General features: G+C 38.0%; 1 protein-coding gene across 1 annotated transcript in view; it reads right to left on the reverse strand.

The window, feature by feature from the left end:
• dachs (unconventional myosin-IXb-like dachs) overlaps positions 1-18,214 on the reverse strand; it is a 113,082-nt gene that overhangs the window by 59,357 nt on the left and 35,511 nt on the right. Inside the window, exon 2 of the mRNA XM_089241774.1 lies at positions 2,597-2,755. Coding sequence (XP_089097900.1) covers positions 2,597-2,755 — 159 coding nt within the window. The remainder of the gene's footprint in view (positions 1-2,596; positions 2,756-18,214) is intronic.

Here is an 18,214-nt window from a genome sequence, read left to right on the forward strand (position 1 = left end):
AATTTCAGAATCAATGAAGGAAATAATTTCAGCATTAATGAAGGAAACAAATCCAGAATTGATGAAAGCAATTACTCCAGAAATAATAAAAGAAATAATAATTAATAAAGGAAATAATTCCAGAATTAGTGAATGAAAATTCAAGAAATAATGAAGGAAAATTCAAGAAATAATGAAAGAAATGATTCCAGTATTAATGAAATAAATAATTTTATCTTTTTTCACCTTTAGATGTGAATTCTCTATCCTTTCTTTAAATCTTTAAAACCCAATATTTAGAGACCGACTGTGCAAATTGCCAGGCGGGAACTTTGTTTTTCACCGAGTCACGTGATTTCCTTGCATTTGATGTCGCTGCAGTCGCGGCGGCTGGATGCTCCCTCCAGTAATATATACTTGATGCAAGCCTCGGAATCTGTCGTCTGCTCCTCTCCAGGTTACTTGTTTTGGACGTCTCCTTGTGTCCTGAGAAAATTACTGAACTGGCAGTTCGAACTTCCAGTTCTGTTTGTGAGCTAAGCTTGTAGGGAACCGAACAAACCGACTTCTTGTCTGTCGTCTGCTCATAAAGAGGTTCTTCGTTTTGGATGTCTCCTTATCCTCAAATAAAATAACCGAACTTTCAGTTTGAATTTCGAGTTCAGTTTATGAGATTTGTTTGCAAGGAACTCAGCGGAATAAAGAATATAGTTTTTTTACTTTGAACTTCATTATCACCACATGAGTCGCTTTTAAATTTGAAATTAGATGGCAGCACATTACTATAAAGTAGAGTGTGGAAAAATTCACTTCTCACGATCTTAGCTGTCGTCTGCTTGTGTGGAGATCCTTTGTTTTGGACAAAGGTCTCCTTGAGTCTTGAAAAAATTACTGAACTGGAAGTTTGATCTTTCAGGTCAGTTTATAAGGAACAAAGCTGAACGAAGAATTTAGTTTTTTATACCTGAGCTTCGTCATCACCACATAAGGCACTTCTGATTTACCAACAATATTTTTAAAAATGAATGGCTTAAACTATTCTAGAGCAGCGATCCTCAATCGGTGCTCCGTGTGGAGTTCCCAGGGGCTCCGCGACCACTCGAGAACAATAAAATAAATCAATAAATTCGATAAACAAACAAAAAAGAGGCCTAAAGGGTACCGCCATGTAAATCATTTACTAAAAAGGGCTCTTCGAGTTACACTTTTTCGAGTTATTTCTTCGAGGGCTCCGCCAGAGAAATTATTCACTGAAAAGGGCTCCGCGAGTCAGAAAAGGTTGAGAATCGCTGCTCTATATCGTCTTGATAGATATCGTGTCCCTATATTTTCTGGATACATATTAGGGAGAAACGCGGGGATAAACGCAAAGGATTATGGGAAAGGGGTGTGAAACCAAAAATTCCACCAAAGAAGATTGTGTAAAGTTCTCCCGCTTCTTTTTTCCTGCAAGGGGAAAAAAGTTGCCAAGCAGATTAATATTCACCCTCCCCCCTTCTTTCGCAATCTGGATCATGTTGTTGGGACTATTGTGTCCCTATAAGTTCTTGATACATATTTTGTCCCTCAATTGTCTTGATACGTATTTTGTCCCTCAGTTGTCTGTTCGAAAGTAAACATGTCCTCACCCCGTATGGGGGGGGGGGGGAGATCCCTTCAGAAAAATCCCTTTGCCCAGGATAATCTTAAGACGGCTTTGACTCACATTTCTCATAACTTTGATAGTTGTTTAAAAAATATATAAGCTTTGAAATTATCAGTTTAATTAAATTGAAGGCTACGTGATGGAAACTTTCGATGGCAGCCAGTTCAGTCCGCGAACTGCCAGTATGTAATCCCCTGAACCAGAAGACAATAGAATTCCATATATTTTATCGTGAACAGGTCGCTAAAAAATTTCTTGAATAGTGGGAGGTAGCAGTGCCGTAACTAGGCAGGTGCACCCGCACAAGGCCCACTTGGAAGGGGGCCCATTCTGGGCCCAAGAATGGGCCAGAAGGTGCCTAAATAAAAATTCTTGCCCAGGGCACAGGAATGCTAGTTACGGCACTGGGCGGTAGTTCAAATAAGTTTGAGTGATTCTGGACTACAAGACTGAAGTGGCTTTCACGTGCTGATTTGAGTTTGAACATGTGTAATAATGAAATATTCACATGTATATACAGTCGAATCCAGTTTTAATTAATACCGTTATAGTGAAATCTCGTTTTAACGAACACTTTTCTAATCCCCCATATAAGTTTACATAGGGACAATGCTAGGTAACCTATATTCCTTTACAACGAAATTTCGTTATAACGAAGTGATTCTTCCGGTATCTTGGCGTTCATTATAACGGGATTCGACTGTATATATATATAGCTAGTGATTCATATATAGCTAGTGAAATATTCCCTAGTTCTCTGAAGACATGAAATTGTTAATTTGTCAGAAAAGTGATTTTATATGTCAGACACCTGATTACAAATTTTCCAATAAAAACGAAGGGTATTTGTCATATTGTATAAGCACGAGTGCAACAATGTATGTATATAACGGAATTTTCATAACTTTTTTTTTTCAGACTTGACAAGAAATCCTCGACTTAGATGGATAAGCTCATATACGACATACTAACCTTGCTGGTATGCGGCCAGTGACTGCCCATTGAGAGGTGCAGTTGGTGGCCCACCTCCGCCAGTGACGTGCAGGCGGTTCCTTAGAGTTACCAGTTCCGAGCTGAGGCTTCGAAGACGCTGCTGCAAGTGCACTGCCTCGTTCGACGAAGATGGAGCATCTGTCAAGAGAGACAAAACGTAAATCACAAGGCTATGAACCACTGTCACATGCTCAAACTAACAAGAAACTTGAAGAAAAATGATAAATAATGTAACATCTAATCTATTTTCAAACGAGTAACTTTCTTCGATAGTTTCCTCTTGAATTATCGTAATTCATTATTCGTAGGAATAGTGGTGAAATATTTGACTTGTCACCTACGAAAGAGTCAGCAAGAATTTATTAGACACACCACAGCTAAGACTGAAGACAGTGAAGAACCAAACAAGTCCGGGTTCCAACATCCATGAGAGATATCGAACCCTTCTCAAGGGATGGGTGTATTTAGGAGAAAACGCAAAACGCTATATGGGAATATATGTCTTAACACATTAAAAATGGATGCACATCGAAAATAAGAAGACACGTCTGGTTAATTTGAATATAGAGGAAATATGTCGTATAAGAATAAACCGTATTTGCTTGCGTATAATCCGCGGATTATACGTTAAAACGAACATCAAAATTCCTTGGTGTACGTATTACGTGACACTGCTTCCTATCGGCACCCTTTTTCCCTCTTTCTGAAACATTAGAAGAGAAATATTCAAAAAAAATAATTTTTAAAAGATTTTATAGAGGGCGGACGATTACATGAACATACAATATTTGCATTATTTTCTGTGTAAAGACGACAAAATAACCCCCTTGAATTCCTTAAAGGTCTAAATATACGTGGCAATACAGGGTGGGTGTCTCATAAATTCATAAATAGGTCAAAAATTCGTAAAAATTGAAGGAATTTGTATATTTGAATGCGGTTTGTGTGAACAGGTTATTCTCATGGGAGATGAATGTTACTTTGTACAGGAAAAATTTTATTTCAAATTTTCGTCTATACGAAAGGGACTCACGGGAAATGTGTAAATCAGAATCCTATAAAGTCTACATTTTGTGTACGATTGACATCGGATTTCTGAATTTTCCTGTTACCGGCGCCGGTTTCCATTGTGATGTTGACATTGGTGGATGAAGCACTATTGGTGAAGTTGTCTCACCTCAGCCACGAATCACTGGCTGAAGCTTTACGAACGTTTCGGACACAGAAGAGATTGAAGAAAGGTTCAGGTTCAATCACTCCTGCCGGACTGGCGTGCAGCACCCTCTATCAACAAAATTTCAACTAATTTTTTCCCGGTACCACAAAAAAAAGAAATCCTCTTCCGTGAGAAAAACTTTTTCGCGAACCGCATTGAAATTTTCAAATTCCTTCAATTTTTATGAACTTTAAACTATTTACAAATTTATGGGACACCTTAAACCAACAGCATCTGCAGAAGGAGTTGATTCCTTGCCGGAGTCATTTTTCGAGAGTTGCTGAAATTTCAACTGCTCAGAGATTTATAAAAGCTCACCAAATTGAAGGGTGGGGAGATCGGAAATAAAATTCAAGGTAGAAGCAATTTTGCTAATTATTTAAGATTTCGTCTGTTTGTAGATAAAATGATAATTAAGGAACACTGTATTATTTTTAGCCTTATAATTAGCCATTTTAACTAATTAAAAAATCCACCTCGATTAATTAAATTGCTGTGTTGATGTATTGTTTCAATTAAATACATTCTACATAGCAACACCAATTTCATCCGCTTTTTGTAGAATTATTATTATTTTTCAATACGCTTTTAGGGGTGGGGGGGGGGAGAGAACTATAGATTGTTGAGCTTATGGGAAAAACCACGAACTAGGAGGGCGAAGACAAAAGGACGTATTTTGAAGTGATTTTGGCGCGTTCCCTATACCTATGAACCTATTTATAAACAGTTCATAATGGATTTCGTAGTGGTGAAAATTTCCAAGACTTGCTCTCTCTTCTGTCTTCGACAGTTTGTAAGTGAGACAATTCACAATCTGACGAATTTTACAGCCCAAGAATAAACTAACAGTAATCGATGCGAAAAAAGAACAGAAACTTCACATTTTTTTTAGAATAACCTTTCTCTTGGTACGAGACCATTTTTCATTCATCCTTGGGGGGAAAAAAATTGTAAAAGAGTAATCGAAAGTGAGATCGATTTACGTTTGTAATATTACGAATCCACGCGATAATTAATTCCACAAGTAATTGGAAACAGGACACGTTGATCAGCACCAACCACGCACAAGAGTAACGGGGTCGTCGTCATCTTCCAATTAAAAGGTAAAAAGAGAAAAAATAAAACCAAATACGTTTTTTTTTTCCCTCGCACCCGTGCCTAATTCATTAGCATTAGACTGTTATTAAATAGCCACGCTATTACTACATACAGGCAGTAGGTACGCGAGCATTTCTAACATCCACGCAACGCCATCGGGTCACGAACTCATTTTTTTTATTATTCTTTTGAGCAGAAAGAGTGAGAGCAGTTTACCTCTAATATAAAGAAGAAGAAACCCCCCTTCCCTTCCTTCCTATCTTTTTAATGAAAACTCTTTTAATGGACGCATCAGCTGAATACGTGGAAACGGATCATTCATCAAATATGGACATCTCTGGAGCCATTAAGGTGATGGATTACATCTCCTGCTTGCTGCCTCCCAAATGATGTATTCGACAAACGTCTTCAATAACGGATAGAAGGAGAGAGAAAGAGAGAAGTGTATATTATATGTATTTATATACACACACATACACCGTTTACGGGTTTCCATACGAATGGGTTGAGTATTCGGAACGCGAGCCTCTGTGCCCCATTAGAACACTTTGCGGAAATGGCCAACACCAAAATGGAACACAAGATATATATTGGAGAGAGAAATATCAATTATATTGATGAGGGACTAGATTCTATTGAAACTATGTCTAATATAACCGGTCCCCTTGAGTTATTGAGAAAAAAAAAAATTGTCATATTCAAGAATTCGGTTAATCTAGGAATTCTACAGGAAAGCGAAGAATAAATTCTACGACCGTTCGTGACCGAATTTTCCTGTGGCATGTCTGATCAATAATCGGTGAATGGATCATGAAATTTAGACCATCAGCAGGGTCGGAACTACGGGAGTGCCTAGCCCGGGCGATAAAATTTAGAAGGGACGGCAGTTTTAGGGGGGTGAAAAGAGAACACCATTATGTAATCATAGTTGTGGGGGCGGAAAAATCATGTTTGCCAGAATACTAGTTACGGCCATGCCGTCAGTGGTCAAGCTCAATGTAAGTTTCTTGAATCACTAAAGGCCGTATTCACCGACACGGTTTAAACTAGTCACATTTTTTTTAATAAGATATCGACACGGATTGGTTAAATTGAGGTTTTTAACCAATCCGTGTCGATATCTTATCCAAAAATTGTGACTACAGTTTAAACCATGTCGGTGTGAATACGGCCCTAAAGATACTTTCATTAGTGCTTACATATAGTTTCATACGTTCTTGGTGTGCGCGCGTGTGTGTTTTTTTAATGGAGGCATAGCATTTGAATGGCAGTCAAAAGAATATCAAAAGACACTTATTAAGTGATTTTAATGTTTGTGGTGAAAATGTTTGGCAAATATTCGTTTAGTAAAGCAATTAGTTCACCATGTTCTTCAGTGATTCGTAGCATGTACCGCTCTTAAAATTTGTGTAATTTGATATAAATAGTCACTTCACTAAACACTCTTTTCCGTAAGAGTCTCATCTTTTAAAACTCCCCATTCGGAAAAACGCACCATCTAGAGTTCCATTCGGTTCATTATTCCAATTCAACGTCCACTCGTTAAATCCTTTAAATTAAACGTTTTATTTAATGAATAATGCCTTTCAGTACGAAGCAGCATACCATTTAACGCATATCATGTCGTTCTAAACATACACACACACACAGACACTCAACACTATACAGCATATCATTTCATTCAACACTTTTCAGTAAAAATTATTTCATCCTCTACTACGCAACGTATCATGCTATTCAACACGAAGCAGCAAATATTTTCAGTCAAATCTATACTGCAAATAATGCCATTCAACACTACTCAGCAAACCATTTCACCCAACACACTAGTCAATGTATCATTTCATTTAACACTATATGTTTAACACAACATGCCATGGTGCTACCATGCACTTCAACACTATGTAGGCCTAAAAATCATTTCATTCAACACTATAAAGGCCTAAAAATCATTTCATTCAACACTATAAAGGCCTAAAAAATTATTTCATTCAACACTATATAGGCCTAAAAATTATTTCATTCAACACTATGTAGGCCTAAAAATCATTTCATTCAAAACTATGCAGCAAAAATCATTTCATTCAAAACTATGCAGCAAAAATCAATTCACTCTCCCTACCAGGCAGCATATAATGCCATTCTACACTATGCAATGTATCATGCCATTGACATTATGCAGAAAATCTTTTCATTCAAATTTGTGCAGCATAAATCGTTTAATTCAAATCTATGCACCAAAAACATTTCATTCAATACTATTACTATGCAGCATATCATGCCGTTCAACACCATGCAGCAAATCATTTCATTCAAAAATATTCGGCGAAAATTATTTCATTCAAAAATTTTCCGCAAAAATTTCATTCAAAAATATTCGTCAAAAATTATGCCATTCAACACTATGCAACAAATCTCATTCAACACTATGCAACAAATCTCATTCAACACTATATGCAACAAATCTCATTCAACACTATGCAACAAATCTCATTCAACACTATTTATCAAACAACGTGCCATTCAACGCTATAGTCAAATCTTGATGGTCCCTAATAGCTAACAGTGACTGAAAACTCTCTCCGGATATTCAACGTCCACTTCTCCTCAGAGAACCGTAACAACCACCAATCATGAAACACTGCAGTTACAAAATTTTCCTCCTAATACTACTACTAACAACAGATTAACATCACTTGTTTAGAGCCTCGTATTGTTGAATAGAGTAATTTAAAAAACGAAATTATCAAATAAATTAACCCTAATTTTTCTATTTAAAAACACTCCATCATCCGAGGAAACATCTAAAGCAAATGTGCTTTCACTCTTCAGAGGTTCGGCGGGCTAATTAATGAAAGGGAAAAGAGTTTTCGCTCCAATCCTTTCTTGAAAGCATTCCATTTTCAATCTTCTTTTTCCTTTTTTTTTTTTGCAATTACATATTTTCAAAGAAGTTTTCTTCTCCATCTTACTTATTCTCCTTCGCACACTTAAAACAGCGAGTAATATCGCCTGCGGTCAGCCACGTGATGGCCAAACATGTCCGTCATATTTAGATGACAGCACGGCTATTCTATTATTAAGAGGAATCCCTTTTCTTTCCTCCCAACTTCACCATAGAGCAAATTTTCTATTTTTATATATTTTATATCCTCTCCTTTCAAGTCTTACGTCAGAATTCTTCCCCCAGTATTTTGTTTCGCTTGCTAAGTTTATTTTTATTTCTTTAAGAAGTATTTAAGCGTCAAACTGGGAAGTCCAAAAAAAGATCTATCTACATACCAAACTTTATTTCAATTTTTTTTTTAGTCTTGACCTTTACATAATGGCTTGCCCTTAACTTGTCAGGTAAGACTCTGATTCAGGTAAAGGAAAGAAAACCGAATTTAATGATAGAAGAGTTCAAAGTGATATGAAAATGGTTGGTTTTTTTTTCCGGACTCTCCTGTTACAACGGAAGCCACGAAATTCCATGGATTTTGCGGTATAAGATTGAACGATATAAAATTGGGATTTTCATCTGATATTGAATTAATGGCATCGTTATAGTCTTGTTATAGATCGATCATGTATAGTGAAGAAAAAAAAAAAAGAAAACTGCGTAGGCTTTTCAAGGTTATTTTTCTGTTCCAGTCAATGTTTTGCTGTCATAGTGATGATTTATTTATAACATCATGAGATCATATGAGAAAATGATCTTTTGAAAAATTACTTTGGTGAAATGAGGTTTTTTTTTTCGTAATCTGTTTCGGAAATTATTCATGTGAATTTTAAATAACTTTGTATTAAAAAAAAATCCTTTGTTTTTTCTTTTTCCTAAATATTTTTTGCCCATAGGTTGTCAAACTGTTGGACGCGGCTCCTGGAGAAGGAGCAAGAACTACAGAATTTTTAAATTTCAGCGAAGTTTGTTTTAAAACACTACCATCTTGTAGGATGCTGATTTTAATAGCTCAGGGAAAACACTACAGCACAAAAGTTTGACAGTTGATAAGTGCAGATATATACAATCTTAGTAATATATCTCTGCTTCTAGTCGTAAAATTCAGAATGTTTCAGAATATCCAAATTTTTCGAAAATCAGCTCGCAATGTATATAGTATTGAAATACAATACGCAACGCACAACACAGAAATCATTTCCCTGAGCTGTCATTAGACATAAGTAGTTTATTCATGTGTTTTGGCTATATATAAATAATTAAAGATATGATAATCCTGCATTTCGAAACAAAAATTTACGGTAAAATAAAAGCATTCGTAATTACTAGGAGAAGCGCAAGATTTCACTCATTATAATGCATTTATATTTTAATAGGACCCTTGTTTCAAGGAAATAGAACTCAAAGTTGCATGGAATATAACTTCTTGACTCTTGAATGGAACTTAACGGGGATCAGTATTAAAAAAATATTGGTATGAACTTGCATCTTTTAAAATTAAAACTGACTTGCATGACGCTGATGGACGTGCAGATTCTCTTATTGATTTTAGATATACAGTAGACTCTCGATAATTCGACCGTACGCTAATCATCCTATCCAGTAATCCTGCGTTTTTTAGGCGAGTTTTCTTCGAGCATAGAAAAGGAAAACATGGCACTGTATGCCTGTGCACAGAAAATCCGACGATTACGCATATAGAGAGATTGCAATGGGTAGAGCCCTGGCCCCAGGGCCAGCCCAATTGGCAGGGTTTGATTCCAGGAGGAGATTATCAACTTTTTTCCAAAAATCACCTCGACAATTAATACCCCTTTTCCTTAAAAAGACAGTTGTTATATGGAATCAGATTAGGGAAATAAACCATTGTTGATGAAACTGAGCTAAAAAAAACAACTTTTGATAGTAGCTTTAAATACGTTGTTGATAGTAGCTTTAAATACGTTGTTGATAGTAGCTTTAAATACGTTGTTGATAGTAGCTTTAAATACGTTGTTGATAGAAGAGCTAAAAAAAGATGTTGATGGAATAGAGCTAAAAAAGACCCCTCACAGAACAATGTCGGTAAAATAGAGCTCAAAGAACAATACCAATAAAATAGAGCTCAAAGAACAATGTCGATAAAATGGAGCTCAAAGAACAATGTCGATAAAGTGGAGCTCAAAGAACAATGTCGATGGAGTATAACTCAAAAATCAAATGTGCTATTTTATTTTCTTCGCTCCAGAGGTGCACTTATGTGTGTGGGCCTCATTTCTAACGGTTTTAAATGGTTTTTAATAGGGAATCAGGTTTTAATTAGCTGGGAATCGATTAAAATTTTTAACTGGTAAATCAAACTTTTTCATTTTAACTTTTTTAATCAATTAATCTACCGATTAATCGAATTTCAATTGAATATTTTTTTGTGGCCATATAATATTTATAAGATACTATAAAATATAATTTAATCACTTCATTCATCTATTCGGTACATGTAAACAAATATAGGTATTGGTTAAGAAATTAAGGCTACTACTTGACTGTACATGCACCGTGTGCACATTGCTCCACGGAATTCCTAACGAATCGGTACATGCCGAAATATGCGTCTACGTGTTGTGAACCTAACGTAAAGTTTGTTTGTGTGTAATGCTTGTTATGTGTAATTGCTGCATTCTGCCATCAATTCTTCTAAGAGTGAAGTGCAACGATTGAGGCCTGTTGCTCCCTGTGGCGAGACTTTTTAAAGGGGAGATCAGCGGCTCGCATTTGCGCTTCGAAGTTGGGAACCACAAAAAAACCAACTTCAGGCGACCAAAGAAGTTAAGGCTGCCCGCTTCAAGCAATTCAATGTATGTGTTGTGCTGAACATAATAATTGCCAAAACTTGTAATTTCTTCACTTGGATCTTCTTTTTTTTCTTAAAAACGGTTATTTTTGGTTATTATTCACAAATTTCGAAGTTACTTTCGATTATACTATTGCTTTTTTTACTTGTGAGGAGATGAGCTGATGCTTCCACGAATACGAAAAACTATTGTTCTCACATAGTGGAGACAATAAATTTTATTTTTTCTTCTAAAATTCCAATCAAACTCAATTTTCATTGAAATCATCAGTATTCGTTGAATCGAATTTGATCAAGATATTTTTTTATTGTTTAAATTTTTCACATAAATACAAGAAGAAACAAAAAAAAATCAGCCAAGGAGTCTAGAGACCCATACTGGATAATACATTGCAAGTTTATAAGATTCAAATATTTTTTAATATAGCCAGAATACTTAGTTCTATACAGAATATCCAAGATATTCTGTATAGAACATAAGACATATCTATATTTAGAGAAATATAGATATTTACTTCGCATATATATATATATATATACACTGCTGGCCACCGTAAATGCAACACCCTGAAGGAAGCATGCAAATAATATGAAATTTACAACATGCATTAGCGGAGGTGAGATATGCAAATGATTAGAATTTCAGCGCAGACGCACATCACGCGCGCCTGTGGCGCCACTTCAAAGCGCTATTTAAGGCTTGGAGATTTCGACGATTTGAAGTACGGCAATTGTGTTTTTCTTGTGGTTTTTTCAAAAAAACGATCAATTATGCCTCGTAGAAAACAGCGATCATCTTTTGATCAAGTATCCGAGTTCGACAGAGGAAGGATAGTGGCCTACCGAGATTGTGGATTATCTTTCAGGGAAATCGGTAGTCGTGTTGGACGAAACCAAACAACTGTGATGCGGATATGTGATCGTTGGATGCAGGAGGGTACGACGGACCGACGTCTTGGATCGCATCCACTTCAGTGCACCACTTCACGTGATGACAGGCGTATTGTGCGTATGGCAGTGACGGATCGCTCAGCCACATCACGAACCATAGCACAGCACATTCAGTCTGTACCGCATCATCCAGTGTCTGCGCGTACCACTCGACGCCGTTTACAGCAGAGTGGTCTGTCCGCAAGACGTCCATTGCTTCGTCTACCCTTGACGCAGAACCACTGACGTCTCCGCCGCCAATGGTGCGATGAAAGAAGGATGTGGACGGCACAATGGAATGAAATTGTCTTTACTGACGAGTCACGCTTCTGTCTGCAACACCACGATGGTCGGATTCGAGTCTGGAGACACCGTGGAGAGATGGTGCTGAACAGCTGCGTCATGCACCGCCACACTGGTCCTGCACCGGGTATTATGGTATGGGGCGGTATTGGATATCACTCTCGCACTCCTCTAGTACGCATTGCCGGTACTTTAAAAAGCCAGCGCTACATCTCCGAGGTATTGGAGCCAGTTGTCCTTCCTTACCTTCAGGGCTTGCCCACAGCCATATTTCAACAGGATAATGCGCGACCACACGTGGCACGCATTGTCCAAAGGTTCTTCGTCAATCGCCAGATTGAATTGCTTCCCTGGCCAGCTCGCTCTCCGGATCTTTCGCCGATAGAAAACATGTGGTCCATGGTTGCTCAACGATTGACCCAGATTACATCCCCAGCTGCCACACCAGATCAACTTTGGCAACGCGTGGAAGCTGCTTGGTCTGCTGTACCCCAAGAACACATCCAAAGTCTGAATCAATGCCGAGGCGTGTGGCAGCGGTGATCTCCAACAATGGCGGCTACTCTGGCTACTGATTTTGGCAGGAACCACACTTCACAGAAGTCTATAAATTTAATCATTTGATGCTTGGTCAACATGTTATCTACAAAATAAATATTGTTGCGATATCTCTTGTTTTTCTTGGTGTTGCAATTTGGGTGGCCAGCAGTGTATATATATATATATATATATATGCGCTCCATCGATTAAATGTTCTATCTGTCACTATAGCTTAGTTGGTAGAGCACTCTACCAGCATTTGAGGGTACCGGTAGGGGCGGAGATGAATTTTTTTTCAAAAATCATTATCTCTACAAACTTAGCCAGTTTTCTGTATATCTTGTAAAGACATGCCTAATTATTATTATTTTTTCAAACAAATCAAGTTAATTCATAACCTTTTAATAAAAATTTTAATCGAATTGATCTAGTCGATTAACTCAACTAAAAGTTTCAACTGCGGTGAACCACACATCGGACCACAGCCCTAGTTTTTAATGACGCTCTTTTGAGGTTAAGACCTGAGGTGCACGTGTACCTAACTCAGATGGTTCAAGTAAATATATTGACGAAAATCAATTAATTAACTAATTAATTTAAAAAATCGTCTTTTAAGAACATTTTGAAATGAAATAAACACAAATCAAAAAAAAAAAAAATTTAACAGTCCGTTTTGGCTCAGGTGTGTATTGAATGTATTTTTAATGTTCCAAAAATATAACGATGAAAATACTTATCCAGCATTAGAATAATTCATGACACTGTAGAGTGTATTTTCATGAGAATGTATTGATAATTCTGAAAATAAACGTTTAATGAACACATGAACATTTTATTATCTTCTTTATATAACAAAATATTTTCGGCCCAAAATAATTGAATGAATATGATCAAGATAGATAAGAATATTTTAGCGTAATTATAAATAACTGAATTCTTTGATCATTCTTATCGTTGTAAGGGACGTAATGAAAATCGAAATCTCATTGCTGAATGAAATCATAAACGTTGATTCGAATGGGCTAGAATTTCAGTATGGGTTATATTCGAATGGACGCCCCATTTAAACGAAGGATCGAACCTTAAAAAATAAAAGAAAAAAAGGAAAAGCCCCATCAAAACAATGTCGAAGAAAATGTCATCTAACGTATGCGGTGCCAAAAGCGAGCCCAGCGGGACAAGAGTTCACGTCAAGATCGAAGTTCATTTTCGTAATCTGCTGAAGGCTTTCGATCAATAATTTCTTGCCCTCCTCTGAGAAAACGTACGTGTTCTTGATGTTAATAGCAATGAGAAGAGAGATCGAACTCTTTTTTTTTTATATATTTTTCTTATCCACAAAAACTCCCATTGAAGAATGGAGCGACACCAAGAAGAACATCTTTCTACGCACACACTTTCTTTTCTCTCTACCCTGGATAACTGGTTTATGCGAATGTATCGTGGCAGCTTGATAAACCAGGCAATGAATGTTACGCCTTGGTACACATTCCATCACGTGCTGCGGAAAACTCTAAATAAAGTGCACAAGTCCTCTTACAAATATGGATGATAATAATAGATGGAAATGTTTCTTCTGCAGATGCGACGACACAGAGTTATTCTACCTGCGACATGATTTATGTCGGATACGGAGTTCCAGAAAAGTCCAATCTAATTTCCATATAATTTACTGTATTCTAAGAAAGTGTAGCGAAGTTGCGTTCTTGTCACTTTTGCCACATACTCACACACAAAATATTCTTTTACACACCATATATCCATCCATTTAAGACTCGAAAGACCATCACTTATAGTAAATGTGAATGCTACTTTTGTATAACAAAATGATGCATTCTTTCCGTATATTTTTCAAAATTTAGCATGTAAGAAAAGACTTCTTCAACATATTTTATGGAAGTTTATCATACGGGATGAAGCATGGAAATTCAGCGAGGAGCAACTGAATGGGCAATAGATTCGGCACGAGATAACGAGAGTTCCCAAGCATACTTGGAGACCGCAAAAATGATTGAAAAGTTTGTTTACCCCAACCTTTTTTATGATATTCTAGGCCGCACAAGGAGAGGAAAAACTGTTTTTGAACCACACTGGAAATTCACACGATAGCTGATTGTAGGAGCACTTTGCAGTGCAATTCACCATTCTGAGTCTAATTGTTTTAGGACGTGGGTTGGGTATTCACTAGTATACAGGGTCCCAATATTTTTCTTTCTGAAATAACCTTTCTTGAGCTAGGTCCCAAACAGGGCCGTCATTTCAACTTTTTCCGGGGGGGGGGGCAAAGAGCATGTACTAAAGGTACGCATATATATATATATTTGTATATGTATATACAGGATGATCAGCGAATAAACCCTTATTTCAAAATTAAATATCTCTACAACATAGATCAATAGAATCATGCGGTAAACGGTACGTTTATTAGCAAAACTGTAAGAATGTTGTACAGAAATTTCGAAAATTTAGTTTTTTTCTAATTTTTTAAAATTTAAAAAAAAAAACTGGAGATTTTGGGGTTCCGAAAATCCTTATTTGTGTGAAGAGAAACCACTGCATTCGCCTAAAGTTACTGCATGGGCTATGGTATGCGCCATGTGTGCTGACAAATTGTTCCAAAATTGTAACATAACGTTCAGTAGTAATCGTTTCTCGCACGAAGAAGGGGCCGATAATGCCTCTGGCGCATACCGCAGCCCATGCAGTAACTTTAGGCGAATGCAGTGGTTTCTCTTCACACAAATAAGGATTTTCGGAACCCCAAAATATCCAGTTTTTTTTTTTAAATTTTAAAAAATTAGAAAAAAACGAAATTTTCGAAATTTCTGTACAACATTCTTACAGTTTTGCTAATAAACGTACCGTTTACCGCATAATTCTATTGATCTTTGTTGTAGAGATATTTAATTTTGAAATGAGGGCTTATTCGCTGATCACCCTGTATATATACTATAATGGTATATATATACAGTATATATATTGTAGTGTATTTTCAAAAGCCAGCCTCTCCCCCCCCCCCCAATGACGGGCCTGGTCCCAAATGGAGATAGAACTCAAAGTTGAGTGGAGTATAATTTCTCAAGACCATTCTAGATGGAGTTTAACTTCAAGACCATTGTTGCATGGAACTCCAGGGGGATTCGGTGCTCCAAAAATATTAGTACTTGCATCTATTACTGAGTTTTGTGAGGTTGTCGAATTTTAAACTAAGTTTCAAGTGGTATAATCAAATCACTCAAGAGACCAATAATGGATTTTCAAACTTTTCGTTGCAGCGGCTTCCCCGAGCTTCTAAAATATATACGCGACTTCCCTGAACTTCGTGAATGTGGCCTCCCCCATGCCCTATAAACATGAACACAAATACAAAAACCCGGACAGGTGAATTGTTAGAGAACTGCAAAAAATAAATTTAAAGAACTGCACGTTTAACATTGATGTCATTTATAAGTTTGGGGTCATTCAAGTATTACGTCAGCATCGAGGTGGGGGAGGGGGTTTCGGATTTGCTGCCTTTTGATGACAAGGGGGGGGGGGGATTTGAAGGTTGCTTACGTCATCAACCACCCCTTTTTGAAGATATGAAATATTCTAAGCTGCTGACGGGGGGGGGGGGTCAGTGTTTTGCTGACTTTTGCTGGCAGGGGGGGGGGGTCAAAAATGGCTGAAAATGTGCTTACGTAATACTTGAATGGCCCTTTACGAAGCAGTGAAAAAAAAAAGTAGTAGCGTAGTTATGAGCAGTAGCAGAGGTACGCGTATTTCGTGTTAGAGAAGTGCTGCATCTCTTTTGCACGGAAATAAAAGTGAGTGAATTTCGTGTTTACGTAAGTATCCATGGTCCAACATATAGAAAAAATCTGCTGGACCGATTCCAAACATTTTTTTTTTAGAATTAAATTTTCCAAACTTAACGTTTCATCGATGGCTCACGGAACCCTTGAGAATGAGATTGAAGTTCTAAATAACCATTTACATCCGATCTCGAAGACTCTCGGCAGCACCGTAAAGTGAGCACACACAGGTTGGGAGTCATTGTCTTTTAATTGTTATCTTCTATATAATTTTATATCCAAAACGTTTCGCGTCACGGGTGGCCAATTCAATGGCACACCATTCTAGAATTATTGTGATACGCATAAGGGAGAGGCTGTTATATGCCTTAGACTGTGGAGCCCTTGGGGCTCTGTACGAACTTCCAGATGCTCCGCGGCCACTCGGGGAAAATAAAATAAAAAACCAGTAAATTTGAGAAAAATAATTATAAATATTTTTGAATAATAAAAATAAAGAAGTAACTTTGATGAATAAATAAAAAATAGGCCTACGGGGCTCCGCCATAAAAATTATACAAATACAACACCATAACAGGCAAAATGCCCAACGAGGTGACTGAGAAAAAGGATGCCCACAATAAATATGGATGTCATGTATTTCAAAAATACAGCAACCTAATTAAAAATGCAATTACAAACAATATACACTGCTGGCCACCGTAAATGCAACACCCTGAAGGAAGCATGCAAATAATATGAAATTTACAACATGCATTAGCGGAGGTGAGATATGCAAATGATTAGAATTTCAGCGCAGACGCACATCACGCGCGCCTGTGGCGCCACTTCAAAGCGCTATTTAAGGCTTGGAGATTTCGACGATTTGAAGTACGGCAATTGTGTTTTTCTTGTGGTTTTTTCAAAAAAACGATCAATTATGCCTCGTAGAAAACAGCGATCATCCTTTGATCAAGTATCCGAGTTCGACAGAGGAAGGATAGTGGCCTACCGAGATTGTGGATTATCTTTCAGGGAAATCGGTAGTCGTGTTGGACGAAACCAAACAACTGTAATGCGGATATGTGATCGTTGGATGCAGGAGGGTACGACGGACCGACGTGTTCGATCGCATCCACCTCAGTGCACCACTTCACGTGATGACAAGCGTATTGTGCGTATGGCAGTGACGGATCGCTCAGCCACATCACGAACCATAGCACAGCACATTCAGTCTGTACCGCATCATCCAGTGTCTGCGCGTACTATTCGACGCCGTTTACAGCAGAGTGGTCTGTCCGCAAGACGTCCATTGCTTCGTCTACCCTTGACGCAGAACCACAGACGTCTCCGCCGCCAATGGTGCGATGAAAGAAGGATGTGGACGGCACAGTGGAATGAAATTGTCTTTACTGACGAGTCACGCTTCCGTCCGCAACACCACGATGGTCGGATTCGAGTCTGGACACACCGTTGAGAGATGATGCTGAACAGCTGCGTTATGCACCGCCACACTGGTCCTGCACCGGGTATTATGGTATGGGGCGGTATTGGATATCACTCTCGCACTCCTCTAGTACGCATTGCCGGTACTTTAAAAAGCCAGCGCTACATCTCCGAGGTGTTGGAGCCAGTTGTCCTTCCTTACCTTCAGGGCTTGCCCACAGCCATATTTCAACAGGATAATGCGCGACCACACGTGGCACGCATTGTCCAAAGGTTCTTCGTCAATCGCCAGATTGAATTGCTTCCCTGGCCAGCTCGCTCTCCGGATCTTTCGCCGATAGAAAACATGTGGTCCATGGTTGCTCAACGATTGACCCAGATTACATCCCCAGCTGCCACACCAGATCAACTTTGGCAACGCGTGGAAGCTGCTTGGTCTGCTGTACCCCAAGAACACATCCAAAGTCTCTTTGAATCAATGCCGAGGCGTGTGGCAGCGGTGATCTCCAACAATGGCGGC

This window comes from Pholcus phalangioides, unplaced genomic scaffold, assembly GCF_987345545.1.
Source record: "Pholcus phalangioides strain wild (caught in Gottingen) unplaced genomic scaffold, Ppha-v1.0 ptg000014l_1, whole genome shotgun sequence".
In the NCBI taxonomy this organism is placed as follows: Eukaryota; Metazoa; Arthropoda; class Arachnida; order Araneae; family Pholcidae; genus Pholcus; species Pholcus phalangioides.